The sequence below is a fragment of the Eptesicus fuscus genome, chromosome 13, assembly GCF_027574615.1.
Source record: "Eptesicus fuscus isolate TK198812 chromosome 13, DD_ASM_mEF_20220401, whole genome shotgun sequence".
NCBI lineage: Eukaryota > Metazoa > Chordata > Mammalia > Chiroptera > Vespertilionidae > Eptesicus > Eptesicus fuscus.
The window spans coordinates 81,248,580-81,266,312 of NC_072485.1; the positions used below are offsets into that span (position 1 = coordinate 81,248,580).

General features: G+C 56.8%; 2 protein-coding genes across 4 annotated transcripts; both read right to left on the reverse strand.

The window, feature by feature from the left end:
• Positions 1-131: 131 nt before the first annotated feature.
• On the reverse strand, positions 132-2,374 carry TMEM179B (transmembrane protein 179B). Its single transcript, XM_054725741.1, has 5 exons — positions 2,107-2,374; positions 1,133-1,320; positions 916-1,050; positions 660-738; positions 132-466 (listed from the first exon to the last, which is right to left on the reverse strand). Exons 1-5 carry the CDS (start codon positions 2,257-2,259, stop codon positions 305-307), a joined length of 717 nt encoding a protein of 238 aa, XP_054581716.1. The 5' UTR covers positions 2,260-2,374; the 3' UTR covers positions 132-304.
• On the reverse strand, positions 2,285-14,478 carry TAF6L (TATA-box binding protein associated factor 6 like). 3 transcript variants are annotated; one of them, XM_028137919.2, is made up of 12 exons: positions 14,337-14,478; positions 13,580-13,637; positions 11,621-11,780; positions 11,129-11,215; positions 10,309-10,459; positions 10,115-10,165; positions 9,503-9,597; positions 7,742-7,816; positions 7,384-7,604; positions 6,930-7,062; positions 3,184-3,312; positions 2,285-3,092 (listed from the first exon to the last, which is right to left on the reverse strand). In XM_028137919.2, the coding sequence occupies exons 2-12, from the start codon at positions 13,585-13,587 to the stop codon at positions 2,322-2,324; spliced, it is 1,881 nt and encodes a 626-aa protein (XP_027993720.2). In that variant the 5' UTR covers positions 13,588-13,637; positions 14,337-14,478; the 3' UTR covers positions 2,285-2,321. The 3 variants fall into 3 exon arrangements, with proteins under 3 accessions (XP_027993720.2, XP_054581711.1, XP_054581712.1); XM_054725736.1 differs by lacking the exon at positions 14,337-14,478 and adding an exon at positions 14,128-14,177; XM_054725737.1 differs by lacking the exons at positions 13,580-13,637; positions 14,337-14,478 and having other exon boundaries at positions 11,129-11,210; positions 11,621-11,732.
• Positions 14,479-17,733: the final 3,255 nt, after the last annotated feature.

Genomic DNA, 17,733 nt, shown 5'->3' on the forward strand with positions numbered 1-17,733 from the left:
ACCTAACGGCAAAAAAAAGCGGTCATTCCGAGGGCAGACCCCTGAATGGACTCTATCAGTTTAGCCTTTCCTCTCCCCCACCCTCCCCATCTGCCTGCAGTGCTTTCATACTAAGGACTCAGTACCAAGATGAAGGAAGGAAGTCATATAATATTCTGGTACAAAACAGCTGTAAGAAGAGAGATGGAGGGGGCCTGTCTTCATGGTTCCCTCTTCGAGGGAACAGGTTCTCAGCATGAACAGGGCGGGAAGATTGAGGCACTTGGGCAGGGAGCCACTGGCTGCAGGAAGCACTCTGCTGCCTTCAGGGATGGGAAAGGCGTGGCCCAACTAGGACATCTGTTTCAGAGCTCCATTCAGGGTCCCCCCTCTCCAGAAGCCGGTATGGGGTGGCTTCCGACTTCAACTGCATGACCTGGAGCACCAGGACCACACACCACAATACCAGATTGACCCAAGAAGAATTCTGTGGGAGACAGGAACAGGTGTGAGGAGCGGGGTCCCCTCAATCCAGTTCCGCCCACACACCACTCTTAACTGCTTGCTGTGGGCTGACTAGCCCTTCAGCTCTCCTCAGCCTCATGGGTGGGCACCCTTAAAACTACACAGGTGCTTCGACGCATCTGCGTATCCCTGGGCCTCCCTATCCCAATGCTCACTTCAGCATTGTGTAGGTTGGAGTAAAAATGCAGAGCGGTTCCAGGGGGTGTCCATGGGATTTTCTGGGCTTCAGAGCAGCTGTGAGGTCAAAAAGACAGTTGTGAGAAAGGGGGTGGGGGGTGATATCACAAATACTCTTGTGCCTGAGTGCCCTTTGGGATGAGAATAACTGACTGGAATAAAACGGGGAGTAGGCAGGATACCCTCTGCAGAGGGGTCAGCCCCATGGGGCCAGGCTCCCCCATCTCCCATTACCTAATTGTCTTGTTCTGAGAGGTGATGGAGTTGCAGAGAGAACTGGTGCCAAACCGAAGGACACAGGCCGACACCAAGACCAGGAAGATGGCTACAGCCGAGATGGCCAGTGCGATGCGGAGCCCTATCCGGCCTCTACGAGGAGGGAGAGAACTGCCTTGTGGCTGGGGTGGGACTCCCCCCGCCTCAGCCCTGGCCCTCGGAGGGGGGCAGTCACCTTTGGGAGTCCTCGATGCAGCTGCTGTAGACCCAGAAGAGCAGAAGCAGGAGACAGTAGAGGGCCAGGAGGCCGGAGGCCCCGGCCACAAAGTAGCAGAGGGAGGGGGCTGAGCCTCTGGCTAAGGCCAGGGAGGAGCGGTTCAAGGCCGCCACGCCGTACAGGGGGCAGCGGCCACCGAAGGAGCCCTGCGGAGAGAAGCCGCCGTCCTGATCGCAGGCTCGGGGCAGGCGCTGGGGTGCAGGCCACACCCGGCAGCTCTGGGCACCGTCCGCTCCTTTCGGGGCCTCTCACTAACTAGCTAAGAGCGGGAGGGGGCCCGGGAGGGATTTGGGATCTGAGTGTGAACTGTCAGAACAGGAAGGCGGCGGGAGGATCCAGTCTCCCCTCAGCCTGCTGGGGCGCTCACAGCAGTGTCCCGGCAGCAGGCGGTGGTCAGAAGACACTGAGCTCGCTCCCCCGCAAGCCTGGCCTCCCGGGGTTCGCTGACCTGACCCCAGTGCCTGCTTCACGGGGTGACAGGGGCCTGTTCCCTAGCGAGACCTCCTGCCGGGGAGACCCGGTACAGCGCTGGCTGCTCTCCGTGGCCCCCCATCGCTGCCAGGCACCACCCTCACTGCACGTGCAGTCACGTGCCCCCCGGTCGCCTCCCCACTCCCTGCGGCTCCAGGCACAGCTCAGCACAGCGTCTCCGGTGCGGACGCCAGGGCCCCGCCGACTGGCCCCCAAACCGGGGGAAGGGGCCGGGGCCGCCGGGCCAGGCCGGGCCGGGCCGGGCCGGGCCGTGCCTGGCGCTGAGGACACGCCCGCAGGCGGTCCCTCCGACGGGAGAAGGACGGAAACCCGACCTGGAGGAGTCGCCGAGCGCGCTCAGGGCCGATCCTCCGCGGCGGCGGACCGGCGCCGGGCCCCACGCAGAGCCGCGGTCCCGGGTCAGAGCGGCCCGCCCCGCCCCGCCCCTCCCGCCGCCGCACCTGGGTCCGGGTCAGCGTCGCGGCCGCCAGGGCCCCGCACAGGAAGGCGGCGGCGAACAGCACGAGCTCGACGCGCTGCAGGCAGGGCAGCGCCATGGCTCCGCGGCGCCCAGGAAGCGGGGCCGCCGCACAACCGCCCAAGCCCCGCCTCATCCGGCGCGACCACGAGCGGAGCCTCTGCGGGGCGGGCGGGTTTATTGCGGCGGCGGCGCCGCCTAGAGCGGCAGGTACAGCGAGTAGTCGGACAGCGCCCAGCGGCGGGCCGGGCGGCCGGTGCGGCCGATCATGGGCAGCTTCTGCACGTAGCGGGAGGCGGGCCCGGGCCCGCAGGGCGCGGGGAAGGCGGTCTGGAAGCGGCGCCCGCGGCAGCGCCGCCCCGCCTGCCGCCCCGCGATGATGAACCGGAAGTGGGGGGCGCCGCGCGGGGCGAAACGGCTCTTCTGGAAGACGTCGCGGGGGCCGGCGCCCGGGCCCTGCTGCCGGGGCGCCCCCCGCGCCCGGTGCACGCGCGGCAGCGGCCGGCTGTCGGGGGCGGCGGGCGCGGAGGCCGCGGGGGGCCCGCCGCCCCGGGGGCTCTCGTCGCCCTGCGGGCTGACCACGGCGCTGGCCGTCAGCTGCGGCATCTTCCGCACCGAGTCCGGGGCCGCCGCCGGCTCCTTCTTGTCCCCGGGCGGCCGCGGGGTGGTGGGCGAGGGCTGTCCGGTGCCGAAGCGGGTGGCCAGGCTGTCCCCGAAGAAGGCGTACAGCTCCCGGTAGATGGCCGCCAGCGTCACCGGAGGGGAAGGCTCCGCCGGCCCCGCGCCGCCCGGCGGCATCGGGAGGCCAGACCCGAAGCCGGGCTCCGCGCCGCCCCCCGAAGGGCACTCCTGCAGGAGGAGGCTGTCCCAGGGCAGGTCGTCGGGGCGCCGGCACCCCCGGCCGCCAGGCCCGCTCCGGTGGGGCTCCGCCGCCTGGGCCTTCATCTTCAGCAGCCGCTCCACGGCCACCTGGGGAGAGGACAGGCCGTGCGGGAGCGGGAGGATGGAGGATGGGGGATGGAGGAAGCCCGCCGCTCACGCGTGGGGGGCCGGCACTCACCAGAATGGCTCCGTAGACTTTGTGCCCATCGGCTTTCACCTGCGCGTTGGAGACGGAGTAGTCGTCCAGCACCGCCTGCAGGTTGGTCCAGTAGGTGGACAGGTGCGGGTACAGGACGCGCTCCACGGCCTGGAGGAGAGGGAGGCAGGGAGGGCCTCTATCGCCTCAGACACCTTTCCGGTGAGACCTCCTTTTATCCCTGACTGCACAGGCCTCCACCCGCCCAACTCCCCTGCTGGGCACACTCAGCCAGCATTTATTTGGAACCTACTGTCTGCACCAGCCTCACTGAGCCCTGGAAACTAAGACTGGGTACGAAGACACACTATAAAGCGATCCGCCATCACTGACATGTGCCTGTCACTGACGTGAGGGCTAAGAGGGTGTAAGTGAGGCCCCGGGCTAAGAGCAGGGACATTAGGTTGCCAACTGCTTCCCTATACACTGTCCTCGCCTGCAGTGAACTGGGGCTCAGCTCAAACCACAGAAACAAGTCCAAGTCCCGGACGCTTCCTTGTAGAATTGTAAATCCTGAAGTCAAATTGGGGAAAGCAACGAAGACTTCAGAGGAGGTTTGCTGAGTCACCCACGGCCTGAGGATCTGAAAATACTGACAGAACCGACAAGCTCCTAGAAAAATATGACTTGCTGCAGACTCAAGATCTATGAAAGCTTAAATACTTTTGTATCGCAGTAATTAAAAAATCTAACGACAAAACTCCATGCCAAATTTGACAAAGTCTACAGACATTCAAGAAAAAGAGCATCTCAATCTTATTAAACCAGATATAAAAACGGAATACTCCCCCACCTCGTTCTGTAAAGTCAAAACAAACCCGACCCTAAAGCCGCACAAGGACAGCACATGAGAGAACACAGCTGATTTCATCATGAATATAAGGAAATCCTTTAAAATGTTAGCAAACTCACCAGTATACAGAAAACTCACTACATTCTAATTCAGTTTTGGATCTTTTTAAAGACTATATGCCATGACCAAATTGAGTACATCCCAGAAATGTACAAATCATTCACTAAGAAACTCTCAGTCTCCACCCCCCTCCCCCCCCCCCCGCCACACTGCCCCACGGGGACTCTGAGCAGATCAGACTCCTCACACCTCACTCCCCTAGCTCTGCAACCACATCTGACAAACCCAATGTGTCCGAGACTGAGAAATTGGAGTTGAAATTGAAGACAGAAATGCAAGAGAAAAACCCACTGCCTTCTAAAGAAAAGAACCACTGACTAGAAAGGCTGCACCTGCCTCCCATCTGCCGGCTGGCAGGGAAGGAAGGAAAAGAACTTGCATGTTGGCAAAGGAAGAAGCTGGGGGGACCACAGTGAAGTTCAGAGTAAAAGCAAAAGCACGCAGGTCCAAAAAAAAAAAAGCAGGTCCAGGTGTTTCTCTCTTTCCAACTGTGACTTCTTGGTTTATAGGTCAGTGTTTAACCACTGAACCACACCAGCTGGGCTGCCATGCAGGACTTTTGAAAGGATAAGACATTTATATACAGAAGATCAGTGAACCAATGTCACCCCAATCTATATATATAAAAGGCTAAGTGACTGACCGGCCGGTACATATGACCCTCACTGGCAGTTTAAAAATAAACATTGACTCGCATATGTGCCATACATATAAAGCTCTCACTGGCGCCAATTGCACGTGTGTTTCGATCTGTCACTGTCTATCGTGAATTCGGTTGACACTTCTATTATAAAGAAAGGGTGAATAGTGATATTAAAATACTAGTGGCCCAGTGCACAAATTCGTGCACACTGAAAGGAGATTATAAGAAATATTTTAATATCGCTATTTGCCCTTTCTCTATAATAGAAGTGTCAACCAAATTCATGATCAACAATGACAGATGGAAACACATGCATGTGATTGGCGCCAGCGAGAGCTTTATATGTATCGCACATGTGCAAGTCAACTTAGCCTTTTATATACAGAGAATAAACTTGCTTAATTAGACTTGCTTTCTGATGTAGCTAAACTTTTTCCAGCCCACTGAAGCACCCCAACTTCTCTTTCAGGTAATTGTCAGCAACATAGCTGTAAATATCAACATGAAGCAGATTATTATTGTAGATCACGCAGGGAGAATAAAGGGTAAAATATGTAACTGCAGCAGTGTTTGACTATATTCTGTGCAGTGAGAAAACCTGAAGTCATTTTCAAGGCCCACCATTTCTTACTTCTTTTCAGTCGGTCAAGTTTCTAAACTTTCTAAATCTCCGTTTTCCAGCTAATGAAAAGAAAATAGGATTCCAGCCCTGACCAGTTTGGCTCAGTGGATAGAGCGTCGGCCTGCGTGCTCAAGGGTCCCAGGTTCGATTCTGGTCAAGGGCATGTGCCTTGGTTGCGGGCACATCCCCAGTAGGGAGTGTGCAGGAGGCAGCTGATCGATGTTTCTCTCTCGTCGATGTTTCTAACTCTCTATCCCACTCCCTTCCTCTCTGTAAAAAAAATCAATAAAATATATATATTTTTAAAAATGCAGTAGCCCTGGCCAGTTTGGCTCAGTGGATAGAGCGTCAGCCTGCGAACTGAAGGGTCCCAGGTTTGATTCCGGTCAAGAGCATGTGCCTTGGTTGCAGACACATCCCCAGTTGGGGGTGTGCAAGAGGCAGCTGATCCATGTTTCTCTCTCATCGATGTTTCTCTCTATTCCTCTCCCTTCCTCTCTGTAAAAAGTCAATAAACATATTAAAAAAAAGAAAATAGGATTCCACTGAAACTCCTATGTACCTACTCCAGGACTTCTGTCAAGATCAAATGAGATGAGGCACAGGAAAACGCTTCACAGACATTTGGTTACAGTGTAAAATGTTTCCACGTGGCTATAAAGCAAGTCCTGTTCCTGAGCTGAAGAAACTCCAAGGAGGCTAGTCATCGCTAGGGAGAGGAAGCTGGGCATTGCTACGTGACATCATTACCCAGCCAGTCAGACACTTAGCATTTTAGCTTTTTATATATAGAGATTTCTTCTAATTAATTTCCTTTCAATGAGCATGAATCAGTGCACCAGGCCACTAGTAAATTCAATAAAAAAGAAATAAGTAGTCCTGTCTGGTTTGGCTCAGTGGTTGAGCGTCGGCCTGCAGACTGAAGGATCCCAGGTTCGATTCCAGTCACGGGCACATGCCCAGGTTGCAGGCTCGATCCTCAGTGTAGGATGTGCAGGAGGCAGCTGATTGATGATTCTCTCTCATCATTGATGTTTCTCTCTCTCCCTCTCCCTTCCTCTCTGAAATCAATAAAAAATACATTTTTTTTTTTTAAATAAAGAAAATAAATAAGCACTGGCCTGTGTTGCTTGCTTGGTTGGGGTGTCCGTCCTGTACATGGAAAGGCCGCGGGTTTGATTCTCAGTCAGGGCACATGCCAATTTGTGGGTTGATCCCCAGTAGTTCACTCTCATCACTGTGTCCCTCCCTCCCTCCCTCCCTCTCCCTTCCTCTCTTAAAGAAATAATAAATCATTAAAAATATATTTTTCAAAAACACAAAAAACTTACCCCAAAAAATATAAGTAGAAAAAAAATAGAAGTATCTAATACACTTGGCCATAAGCATAAAAAAATAATAAAAGGCCAGCCCTGAGCCTGGCCTAAGGCAAGAACTCAGTGCACAGCAGCAGCAAGCATGCACCACTTTTATGATCAAAGACACACGAATACCATTTTCCTAATTACAAATGGCAGCTCCTAAGGCTCCGAGAGAGGCCAGGTGCTCACCTTCCAGCCAAGGGCGTGCAGCCCCACCACAGCCCCGTAGTGAGAGCAGAGAGGCCGCACAGGGTCTGCCAAGACCTTCTGCAGGGACAGCAGGATCTGCTGATAGAGGCCACTGACAAGGTCCCCGTGAGTCCTGTGGGAGCAGCACGCAGTCAGAGGGGCTGGGGCAGCGCCTGCCCAACACGATTCAGGTCACAGCACGGGAGACAATGGCACCTGCATGGCACTGGGGGCAGCGAACGAGGGGCCGGGGGTGACCAAGTCCTCGGTATGTTTGTCATCCACTTGCCGCATCCCGGTGCACACGGCGCACCGAGTAGGAAGCTCCAAGGGAAGAGGCTCCCCACCTCTCAACACACGGCCTCCCAGGCAGAATGTAACCCCGTCTCCTCCCCCACCCCACTCAGCGCCGCGGCCGTCCCACCCTTTCTTCAGCTCGAGGCCCACTGGCTACCAGAAGATGTGGCTGAGGAGGAGGGCGGCCCCGTCCCGCAGGGTCCAGTGGTCGTTCAGGGGGTTGATGGAGGCAGCCAGGGGCTCCAGGACGCAGTAGAGGACACTGCCAACCAGAGAGCGGACATAGGGCCCCAGGCAGAGGTGCGGGTTCCGAACCAGGCTGCGCGCCACTTGCAAGAGCCGGTGCAGCTGCTCCAAATCGTGGCTGACAGATTTCACCTGTTGGCGGACGACGACCGCTCAGGGGCACACGAGGGGGCGCGGCAGCCTGCACGCTGACGGCACCTCCCACGAGCCCGGCATGCTGCTGGGTCACCGCCCACCAAGCGCTCTCCCTGCCGCGCCTGGTCACTCACCCCACTGACCACGTACACAAAGTAGGGCAGCAGCGCCGCGATCTTGGAGTTGGTCTGCAGGTCCTGGAGAGCAACCTGAAAAGGCAGGGCAGCCTCACTGGATCCACCAGCCCCAGGCAGAACCAACGTTTTTCTTTTTTTAATATATTTTATTGATTTCAGAGTGGAAGGGAGAGCGAGAGAGAGAGACATCCATGATGAGAGAGAATTCTTGATTGGCTGCCTCCTGCACACCCCGTACTGGGGAGCGAGCCTGCAACCAGGGCAGGTGCCCTTGACCGGAATCGAACCTGGGACCTTTCCGTCTGCCAAACTGGCTACAGCTTCATTTCACTTTTTTAAGTTAAATTTATTGGGGTGACATTGACTAATGAAATTATATAGATTTTAAGAACCATCATCTATGATACACTGCATTGTGTGCCCACCACCCAAAGTCAGATCTTCTTCCAACACATTTCTAACTGAGAAAAGCAGTTGTTCTAAAACCAGATGTTCTGCCGAAACCGGTTTGGCTCAGTGGATAGAGCGTCGGCCTGCGGACTCAAGGGTCCCAGGTTCGATTCCGGTCAAGGGCATGTACCTTGGTTGCGGGCACATCTCCAGTAGGGGGTGTGCAAGAGGCAGCTGATCGATGTTTCTCTCTCATCGATGTTTCTAACTCTCTATCCCTCTCACTTCCTCTCTGTAAAAAATCAATAAAATATATTTTAAAAAAAAAATAAAAAATAAAAAAAAATAAAACCAGATGTTCTGAGAGAGCCCGTTGGTTCATACTAACCACCGTGTGTACATAGAAAAAAGGTGGCGGTTCAACAGGAGACTTTCACTTCCTACTGTGTCTGTCTGTCCCAGCACTTCTACAGTAAACACCTGCTGGCATTACTTTCACAAGCAGAAAAAACACATTAAAGCAAACGAAGAACATCTTCTTAGCCCGGCACCCCCCCACCTGTGCCCTCCAAACCGCTCTGGATAAAGTCCCAAAGCTTCGGCTCTGGGAAAGCGGCCGTCAGGCCCGTGGGGAGGGAGTCAGCTCCCAGGCCCGCAGCCGGCCCCGCCCTGTGCCTGGGGGACAGGAGCCAAGCTTGGGAGGCAGGAATGGAAGGGAGCAACAGTCCTCATTTCCAGGGAAAAACAACAGCGGCCAGAGACGTGAGGATGTGGAGGACGGAACCCCCTACAGCAGAGGCCACGTGGTGGAGCGGCCGCCAAACGAGCCGCCCTCCGACTCTGGACAGGGACTCGGGGCACTGCCCAGCGGCCTGCGGAGCCCCAGAGCCCAAGGCAGCAGCAGGGGCTGCCTGAAGCCTGGGGGGGTCGCAGAGCAGGCCTGGCTCCCTCCACTTCCTCTGCGCCCCACCGCTCACCCCACCCCCACCCCACCCCGATCTCAGGTCCAGGCAAATGCAAGTTGCAGTGTGGATGCCCCACTTAGCCCCAGGTCCTGCAACAGACACCCCAAGAGTGGGCTCTGGGACTGAGGTGTGGGGAGGCTCCACAGGGCCCTGCTGAGCAGCCCATCCCCTAAGGATCAGGGCTCCTCCTGGCGCAGGAGGGGCGTCGGCACGGGAGGAGGCCGGGGCTCAGAGCGGCACCCCCGGGAACAGCTCACACACACACACACACACACACACACACACACACACACACGGCAGCCCGTCAGTGTGCAGAGGACAGGAAGTGGAAGTGGGCATCTGAAAGGATCTCACGAGAATTCGGAAGCTGGACTTAGTGCCCAAACGGGGGCCCACGCACTACCTTCATCAGCTGCGGGTCGTCCCCTAGCACAGCGCGCGTCACTTGCTGGTAGTACTTGAGCAGGTCATCGGTCAGGGAAGACACCGCGCTGGGCACTGCGAGACGGTGGGCAGGAGGTGGGCAGGGTGGAGAGCCTGGCCCGCTCGGCCTCCCTCGCCTGCACCCCCACAACCACCATCCCCACCCCCACCCCCAGGAGCCTGCTCAGACAGGAACCCCAGACCACAGAGCCGCCTGCCCCGCTCAGCAGCCTGACCCTGCACGCTCTCCGCTCCTCTGTGCTCTGCACGCTGCCTCCCCCCCACCCGCTGCCAGGCAGGAGCTCAGCCCTGGAGCCCCAGCTCTGCTCAGCAGACCCTGGAGGTGAGGCACACCCCTCAGGGACCCAGCGTGCTGCCCAGACTTCCGTGCTAGCACCCAACACGCAGCACCCTGGCTGGGTGCAGGTCTGAGCCCCCATCTCCAGCCCTGAGCCCGCGGGCAGACACCAGCGCCACTCAGAACAAGGTGTCGATAAACATTCGTCAGCTGAAGTCTCGGGTGTAGCGGCACCACCCGCAGCTCCTCCGGGCGGAGGGTCAACCAGGGGCCGCTCCCCACAGCGCGCCTTACCCGAGCCTTGGGGCGCCAGGTTCCCTCTGCCGTCCAGGTAGGAGACGTGAACTGGAACCAGAGCAGAGCGGGCTCAGCCGGGCTTGGCCCTCGTCGCACCCCCCGCCAAGCTGTGCTCCATCCAGCCGCCAGCCCAGCACCACTCCTCTGACAGCCTCGCCCTCGTCCCCCCTCCACGAAGGACCCGCACTCACCTCTCACGGCCGTCTCGGCACAGCCTTTGGGGATGTTGGTGGCCAGGGCCAGCTCCACCAGGTTCACCTCCCGGTCCTCAGGGAAGTAGAGCTCACCCTCCCTGGCGGGGCGCAGGGGCAGCGCCTCCTGGGCTCCGTACCCACACACGGCCTGCCAGAGCGGACAGCAGGCTGACTCCGGGAGGAGGCTCCCGCCGAGCAGGCAGCCTCACCCGTGGAAAGTCCAGAAATCCTGAGAAAGGGGGGGGGGGAGCCCCACGGGGGCCTGGGGCTTTAGGCCCATCACTGGAAGCTTAGCTGAAGGGCCCAGTGCTCACTGGGTCAAGATGTAGACATGGTTCCTCCTCCCACACCCACAGGGGCTCGGCGTCCCACCCCCGCCACTGGTCCTCCTCCTCACACTCGCCCAACTGTGCAAACACGACCGTCTTCTACCCAAGACCCCCGCCCCCGGCCCCCTGGCCCAGAACAACTAGCAGGACTGCGCACCCACGCTGCCCCAGGCTCCTCCCAGCCCAGTCTACTCCACCTCCTGAAGGCCCAGCTCCAGTCCCCCTCTTCCCAGAGCCTTCCCTGACCCCGGGCCCCGGGCCGCTCTCCTTCTCCGAACCCAGAGGCCTCGGGGCCTGGCCCAGCCCGTCCTGCAGTTGTGAGCTTTCCTCGGGGCGCATTGGGGCTTCACGTCTCACTGCGCTTCCAGCCCGGAGCGTGGCACAGAGGTGGGCTCATGGGCTCATGCCAGCCGAGCCCGCTGCCACCTGCCACTCACCTGCACCTGCCACTCACCTGCACCTGCCACTCACCTGCACCTGCCACTCACCTGCACGCTGCTCCACCGGAGGGCCCGGTTGAAGTCTTCCACGGTCAGCTTCCGCCGTTTGGTGTGTTTCATGAATTGAGAGCTATTCTGGGAGGGGAGGGCCAGAATCAGGGGACGGGGAGCAGGGGGCGGGGCCTGGGGTGCAGAGAGGCAGAAGGATGCCAGGCCGGCGATCAGAAAGCCTGGAGCCCAGCTCTGCGCTCACGCAGACAACACCCACAGTCACGGTCCCCCTGGGCCTTGGTTTCTCCCACGCAGACTGTGAGCAGGAACCTGCCGGGGCTGCCCAGCGGGCTGCGGCGAGGAGCACCTGAGAAGATGCCCAGCAACTGCTCCGTGTGCCCGAAGCCCGGGTGGTTAGAAGGGGCTCCCTGGGAAGGGCAGGACGCCCTCAAAGCACAGGGCAGGTGCCCCATACGTCTGGTGAATAAACCCCTGTGGGGGGGAGAGGGGGTAGCCAAGGAGAGCTGGGGTGGGGAGTGGGGTGCGAACCTGGGTGGCCTCTCGGAGGCGGTAGCACACATCCTCTGCGAGCAGCGCCGCCACCTCGTCGCTCAGCTCCAGGCCCGTGCTCTCTGCCATGAGGCGCACGGACTCCCGAGGGATCTCCACAAACCGCCGCTCTTCTCGCTCTGACATGGCCCCGGCGGAGCTGGGAGGGGGAGGGGAGGTTTGAAAAGCCACCCGTCCCCCTGAGCACCGGGAGCCTGCCTCCAGGCCTCTCCCCTGGGTCTTGCAGCTCCTGCTCCAGACTCCCCACCCGAGCAGCCACAGAGGCTCTGAGCCAGCGTCCAGGAGAGGAACTCTGTCCCAGAGCAACAGACCTGAGCTGGGCCCGAGGGCAGACAGCAGTGCCGCCGGAGAACTGCCTGGCCTTGGGATCCAGGGAACTGGCTCCCAGCCCAGCCCTACCACTTCCTGGGTGAATGGGACCGAGACCTTCATCAGTCTGAGCACTGGTGTTCTCAATTGTAAATCAAGGTAATAATCCCCACCCCACCCCACCCCACCCCCAACTCACAGGGCTGCTATGAGAATAGAATGAGATGATGTATAAGAAAGCCAGGAACCATGCCCTAGCCGGTTTGGCTCAGTGGAGAGAGCATCGGCCTGCAGACTTCAGGGTCCTGGGTTCGATTCCAGTCAAGGGCACATGCCTGAGTTTTGGGCTAGATCCCCAGTGGGGGGTGTGCAGGAGGCAGTCGATCCATGATCTCTCTCATCATTGATGTTTCTCTCTCTCCCTCTCCCTCTCCCTTCCTCTCTGAAATCAATACAAATATATTTTTTTTAAAAGAAAGAATGCCAGGGACCAGGGCACTACCCAAACGGAAGGCATCACCATGGCTCGTTATAAACAAAATCTTCATCCTTCTTCCTTCTGATTCCTGCCACAACCACCATCTACCAAACCTTAATGACAACACTACTTTATGGGTCACTCCCCTGCTCAAAACTCTCCAGTTCTTCCCCGCTGCTTATAAAAGGTCAGCCCACACGCCCCAGCGTGACATTCTGTGTTCGGTCCCAAAGCCCCCCAGCTGTTCAAGAGGATCCCTCCTCCCAGTAAGTCGGGCCTGGCGTCTGGCAGCCTCCCTGTGCCCACCACTCTCTGCCGCCCTCTCTACTCCAAAGCCCCCACACCCTCCTCTCTGCTGAGGCTTCCAGTCTCTCCTTGGAGGTCTTCCTGCCCCATGTGCCATCTGGGCTGTCAGGCTTTTAACAACTGTTGTGTGTTTTTTTGTCCATGTGTCTCGTCTTCCCCAGGTTGGCTGTGAGGCCTAAGAGTAGGAACCTGCTCTTCCATTCACAGGATATGGCAGAATGTGGCCCAACAAAAAACCGCAGCTGTGACTGGCACCACCAACACACGACACAATTAGAAGGCAGGTCCCCATGGGCCAAAGTGCGGCCCCAGCCCCTCGGGAAGCAAGGCGGAGTCCCTGGTGACCCACCCAGGCACTGCCCCACTGCTCCTCTGGCAGGGCTCACTGGGTGACCTCCAGGTCCCTCAATCCAATGGGCACCCTACCCGGCCTCCCCGCAGCCTTTCTCCCAATGGGTCCCATTGCCTTTGGAATGAATACACCTGTTATTTGTGGCTCCACGGCCCAGCATGTGCACCTGCCTCTGCTACGCCTCTTCCCACGCTCTCTTGTGTTCTGCGTTCCTGCCCGCGGCCTCTTTTCATTTCCTCAAAAGCACCGGATTTGAGGACGACCATGTATTGTTTCCTCTACTTACCACGCTCTCCTTCGCCTTCTCCACCCCCAATCCCTTTGCCTAGTGAATGCCTCGTTCTTCAGATCTCAACTCAAATGTCCCAGCACTTTGCCTTCCAGGCAGTTACTACAATTTGTAAGGACACATTTGTGTCACTTTCTGATTAGCACCTACCTCCCCACTAGATTGTAAGCTCCGTGCCAGCAAGGGTCGTGCCCGTTTGCTCACCTTTGCATCCCCAGCGTCCAGCAGTGTCAGCACATAATACGCCCTCAGTAAACACTTGCTGAAAAAGACGGAGAACGGCTATTTTTCTAAGCACATGCTATGCCTGAGGCACTGAGCTAAGTGCTTATAGGCTTATACCTCCACCTCATGGGTTCTGTAAGTACTGTGTCTACTTCACAGCCCAGGAAGTCACCGCTCAGAGAGGTAAGATGTCACATGACTTGTCCCAGATCATCCAGGGAACACCCAGGAGGTAGCAGGGACCCAAACCCTTGTTCCGAATCCGCAGCGCTAGGAACAAGGGATTGTTCCCAGCGCTCAGACCTGGCGTTGGAGCCCCGCCGGTAGATGATCGTTGGGTTTCTGTTTCCCCATCTGTAAAGTGGGAGCATGAGGTCCAGCCCCGTGAGGCGCGGAGGGAGTGTCCCTATTATGCGCCCCCATTCAGACCCACAAAGTCCGGTCTCGGACCAAGATCTCCCGCTCCTCAGCCTCCCCTCGGCATCCGCAGCCACTAGCCAGACGGGGAGGGAGGCGTGGGAACTGACCGCTACCGGCCGCCGCGCTGCGCATCATCCCACCCAGCTGCACGCATCCCAGATCCAGAGGTGGTGGGTGCGAGGCAGGAGGTCAAGGGTTACCGAACTCGGGTCACGTGGTCAGCGAAGGGGGCGGGCCGGGGGGGGGCTCTAGGCGGGTCCGAGTGCGCAGCCCGCAGCCGGGCGGGGAGAACCTGGGTCTGCGAGGGCTTGCTCACCTGAGGGCCCCGGCAGGCGAAGGTGGCTCCCGAGGCGGCGGCGGCGGCGGCGGGGGCGACCCTGCTCACCCGCCCACGCTGATTCCCTCTCTCAGCGCCCAGGCCCCGCACTCCGCGAGCACAGCCAATCCGCGAGCACCTGGCGAAGTTCCCGCCCTCCAGGAGGCTTCCAGCCACGCGATTGGTCACTGGGAAGGGGCTGTGAAAGCCCCAGGCGCCGGGGCCACGTGACGTTAAAGAATCGCGCTTCTTAAAGCGACAGCTCTTGGGAGGTTGCGCGGTCGGTATGATTTGGTGTATTTTTTTAATAGCCATGCTTTCTAGGAAAGCGTCCCCAGGCCCTTGGTCTTGTCTGCTCCTGAATTTCCGAGCACTTGCACTTATGCGACTGCAGCAAACTTTAGGCTGGCTTCGTTTTCTCGCCCTCTTAGTGCAGCTCGGCTTCCCTCTCCGTCACCTGCCACTTACCCTTCCCAAAAGAATGGATAAGGCTCCCGGTAGGTCCTCTTTGCAGCCAGAAAGGTCTTCTGACTGGGCCAAACCCACGTGCAAGTTGCAAACCCCAGCGCTCTGCTCATCCGGGCACCCTACCTCGTATCTTCCCCGTTCCCGTCCTATAAGCCAAATACAAACCCTCACCTACCTCGCAGACTTCCTTGACCCGGTTACACGCACACGTTTCCTCAAAGTTGGGCAATTCTCAATTGAGAGGCAAGTGGGCTTATTGACTAAAAAGTGGTATTTGGAGTCAGACCAACCTGGGTTCAAATTCGAACACTGCTTTTGGGCGAATTACCTAGCCACATTCCCCCATCTACAAAATGGGTAATAATACCCACCTCAGAGTTACTGTAGATTGAGATGTTTGTGAAAGCACTTTGCAGAGTTGGTGGTTGAACTTTCTTTCACTCACACATCATGAGGCAGACAGCAGATTCATTCCTTTATGTTTATCCAAGGGGCAGTTTGCATGAGCGATTATAGAATGGAGCTTTCTGCCGGGGAGCGAGCATGGACGTAACAGCCTCACTCTTCCTCCCTCTCGGGGTAGGAGCTGCTGCCTCTAGAAAAGATCTTCTGAGACTAGAGCTGGGAGAGCCAGGTGGATGAGTGGTGTTGCTATGGCAACACCGCCTAAGGGGACTGCGACTCCCCCGAGTTTCCTCTAGCCACATTCAGAATGGATGGCATCGGCATTGGGAACAGTTTCAGTATTGCGCTTGGACACTGGAGTGTCTGCCCACCTGTGCGGGAAGGGAAGGACAGGTCCTGAGTCTGAGATCAGCTCAGCAGAATCTGGGCCACTGGCAGATCTTGCTAAGACACTGGACTGGACAGTCATTGGCAACCTTGGAGGCAAGAGACAATCAACAGAGGAAGGCCCAGGGACCTGTGGGATGTTGGGAAACCAACCAAGCTGTCTGGGACTCATTTGCCCCCAACCTAAGTGGGGACAAAGGCCAGGCAAGGCAATAATTATAGGAAGCGTGGCCACAGATCCAGCACAGTAACTTTCCTGGTTTAACAAACTTGGAAAAGCTGGTGCAGTGCTGAGAGCTGGAGATACAGAAAAGACAGGGATGCACGTGAATCTACAATGACCTCAATAAGATAACTGAAACTTTACATAATTAAAAAATGAAAAGGGAGACAATAGCAAAATAATGTTTCTGACCCACCACAGAGGCCTGAATGGAACCGCGTCTAGCAGTCCAGGAGTTGGGAAGGCAAGGGGAACAGAACCACATCCTCACCATGTTCCAGGCCTTATTCTGGATGCTTCCGATCGGGGTTTCTGGACCTTGGCACACTGATATTTGAGGCTAAGTAACTGCTGTGGGGGCTGTACTATTTACCCTGTAGGATGTTTAGCCTCATCCTTGGCCTCTACCTACTAGAAGGCAGGAACGCCCCCCCCACTTGCAACATCCAAAAGTGTCCATTGCCAAATATCCCCTGGGAGCCAGTCACCTCAGAGGACAGCCACTGCATTGTGCAGTAATTACGATTAAGCTGAATGCCTCTCATGGGCCAGGCGCTATGCCAGCCACTCGCATATACAGGAATTCCTCACTGGATGCTGCTAAGTTCCGCAACTTTAAACAAAATGACATATAAGAAGGGGAGATCAAAGGGCTTTTATGCATGCATATAAGCCTAACCAATGGACACAGACAACAGGGGGTGAGGGCATGAGTGGGGGGGGGGGATTGGAGGGATAATAGGAGGATAAGGAAAAATAAAGCAAAAAAATAAAATAAAAAATAAATTTTAAAAAATGACATATACAGAAACCAAGTTTATGAGACTAATTGACACAAGAGGTAAGTTGCAGCCCGGCCGGTGTGGCTCAGTGGTTGAGTGTGGACCTGTGAACCAGGAGGTCACGGTTCTATTCTTGGTCAGAGCACATGCCGGGGTTGCAGGCTGGATCCCCAGTAGTGGGCATGCAGGAGGCAGCTGATCAATGATTGTCATCACTGACGTTTCTCTCTCTCTCCCTCTCCCTTCCACTCTGAAATCAATAAAATGTATTAAAAATAAAATTTTAAAAATATATTTTTAAAAAAAGTTAAGTTGCTAAGGAATCTTACCAATGTTATAAAGAAAAGTTGAACGAAACAACGTTTAAAGAAACATTACTCCGGGACCTGCAGCAGCAACCATCCAAAGAGGGTGGTATGCCCGTTTCACAATGAGGAAACGTAGTCACGAGCGAGGGCTGAAACCAGTGCAGCAACTCAAACACCAAGCTTTCTGCTGCACAGCTCTGCTTCCCGAGGGCGTCAGGAAGAACTACTGAGATTTGCTAGATTAATAGGCAGGAAGCAGCCAGGCTGGGGAAGGGCACTCCAGGGTAGACCAATAGTATTGCAGAGTGAGGTGGACCAACAGTATTGCAGAGTGAGGTGGACCAACAGTATTGCAGAGTGAGGTGGACCAATAGTATTGCAGAGTGAGGTGGACCAATAGTATTGCAGAGTGAAGTGGACCAATAGTATTGCAGAGTGAAGTGGACCAATAGTATTGCAGAGTGAGGGGGACCAATAGTATTGCAGAGTGAGGGAGAGGAGGGTGTGTTTAACTCTGCAGTCACTGCATGCATTCTTCTTGTGTTACTCTGAGGAGGTTATGAGCCCTTTTGCACCTTCAGTTCAGGTTAGTACAGCGATTGCTCAGCACGTAAAGGCCTCTGTTGTTGTACGCATCCTGGGCGGGGCTGTGTGGGGACCCCACAGTCTGTGCGCTTACGGTCCTCTCGTTCACCTCCCTTGCTGTGTGCTCTCCCAGCGACGCTCTTAGTAATTTTTAAGGGTGAGGAAGGGGAAGTATTAGGAAACTAGACTAGTATTCAGAGCGGCTCTAACGATATCATTTGCTGGAAGCCAAAGACAAA

Coding starts and splice junctions, on each gene's coding strand:
- TMEM179B (XM_054725741.1), bottom strand. CDS start 2,259: ATGAGGCGGGGCTTGGGCGGTTGTGCGGCGGCCCCGCTTCCTGGGCGC. Junction 1,051..1,132: donor TGCATCGAGGACTCCCAAAG/GTGACTGCCCCC, acceptor CCCTCCTCGTAG/AGGCCGGATAGGGCTCCGCA. Junction 739..915: donor TCTCAGAACAAGACAATTAG/GTAATGGGAGAT, acceptor TTGACCTCACAG/CTGCTCTGAAGCCCAGAAAA.
- TAF6L (XM_028137919.2), bottom strand. Junction 11,216..11,620: donor GCCTCCGAGAGGCCACCCAG/GTTCGCACCCCA, acceptor CTCCCCTCCCAG/AATAGCTCTCAATTCATGAA. Junction 10,460..11,128: donor TCCGGTGGAGCAGCGTGCAG/GTGAGTGGCAGG, acceptor CCGCTCTGGCAG/GCCGTGTGTGGGTACGGAGC.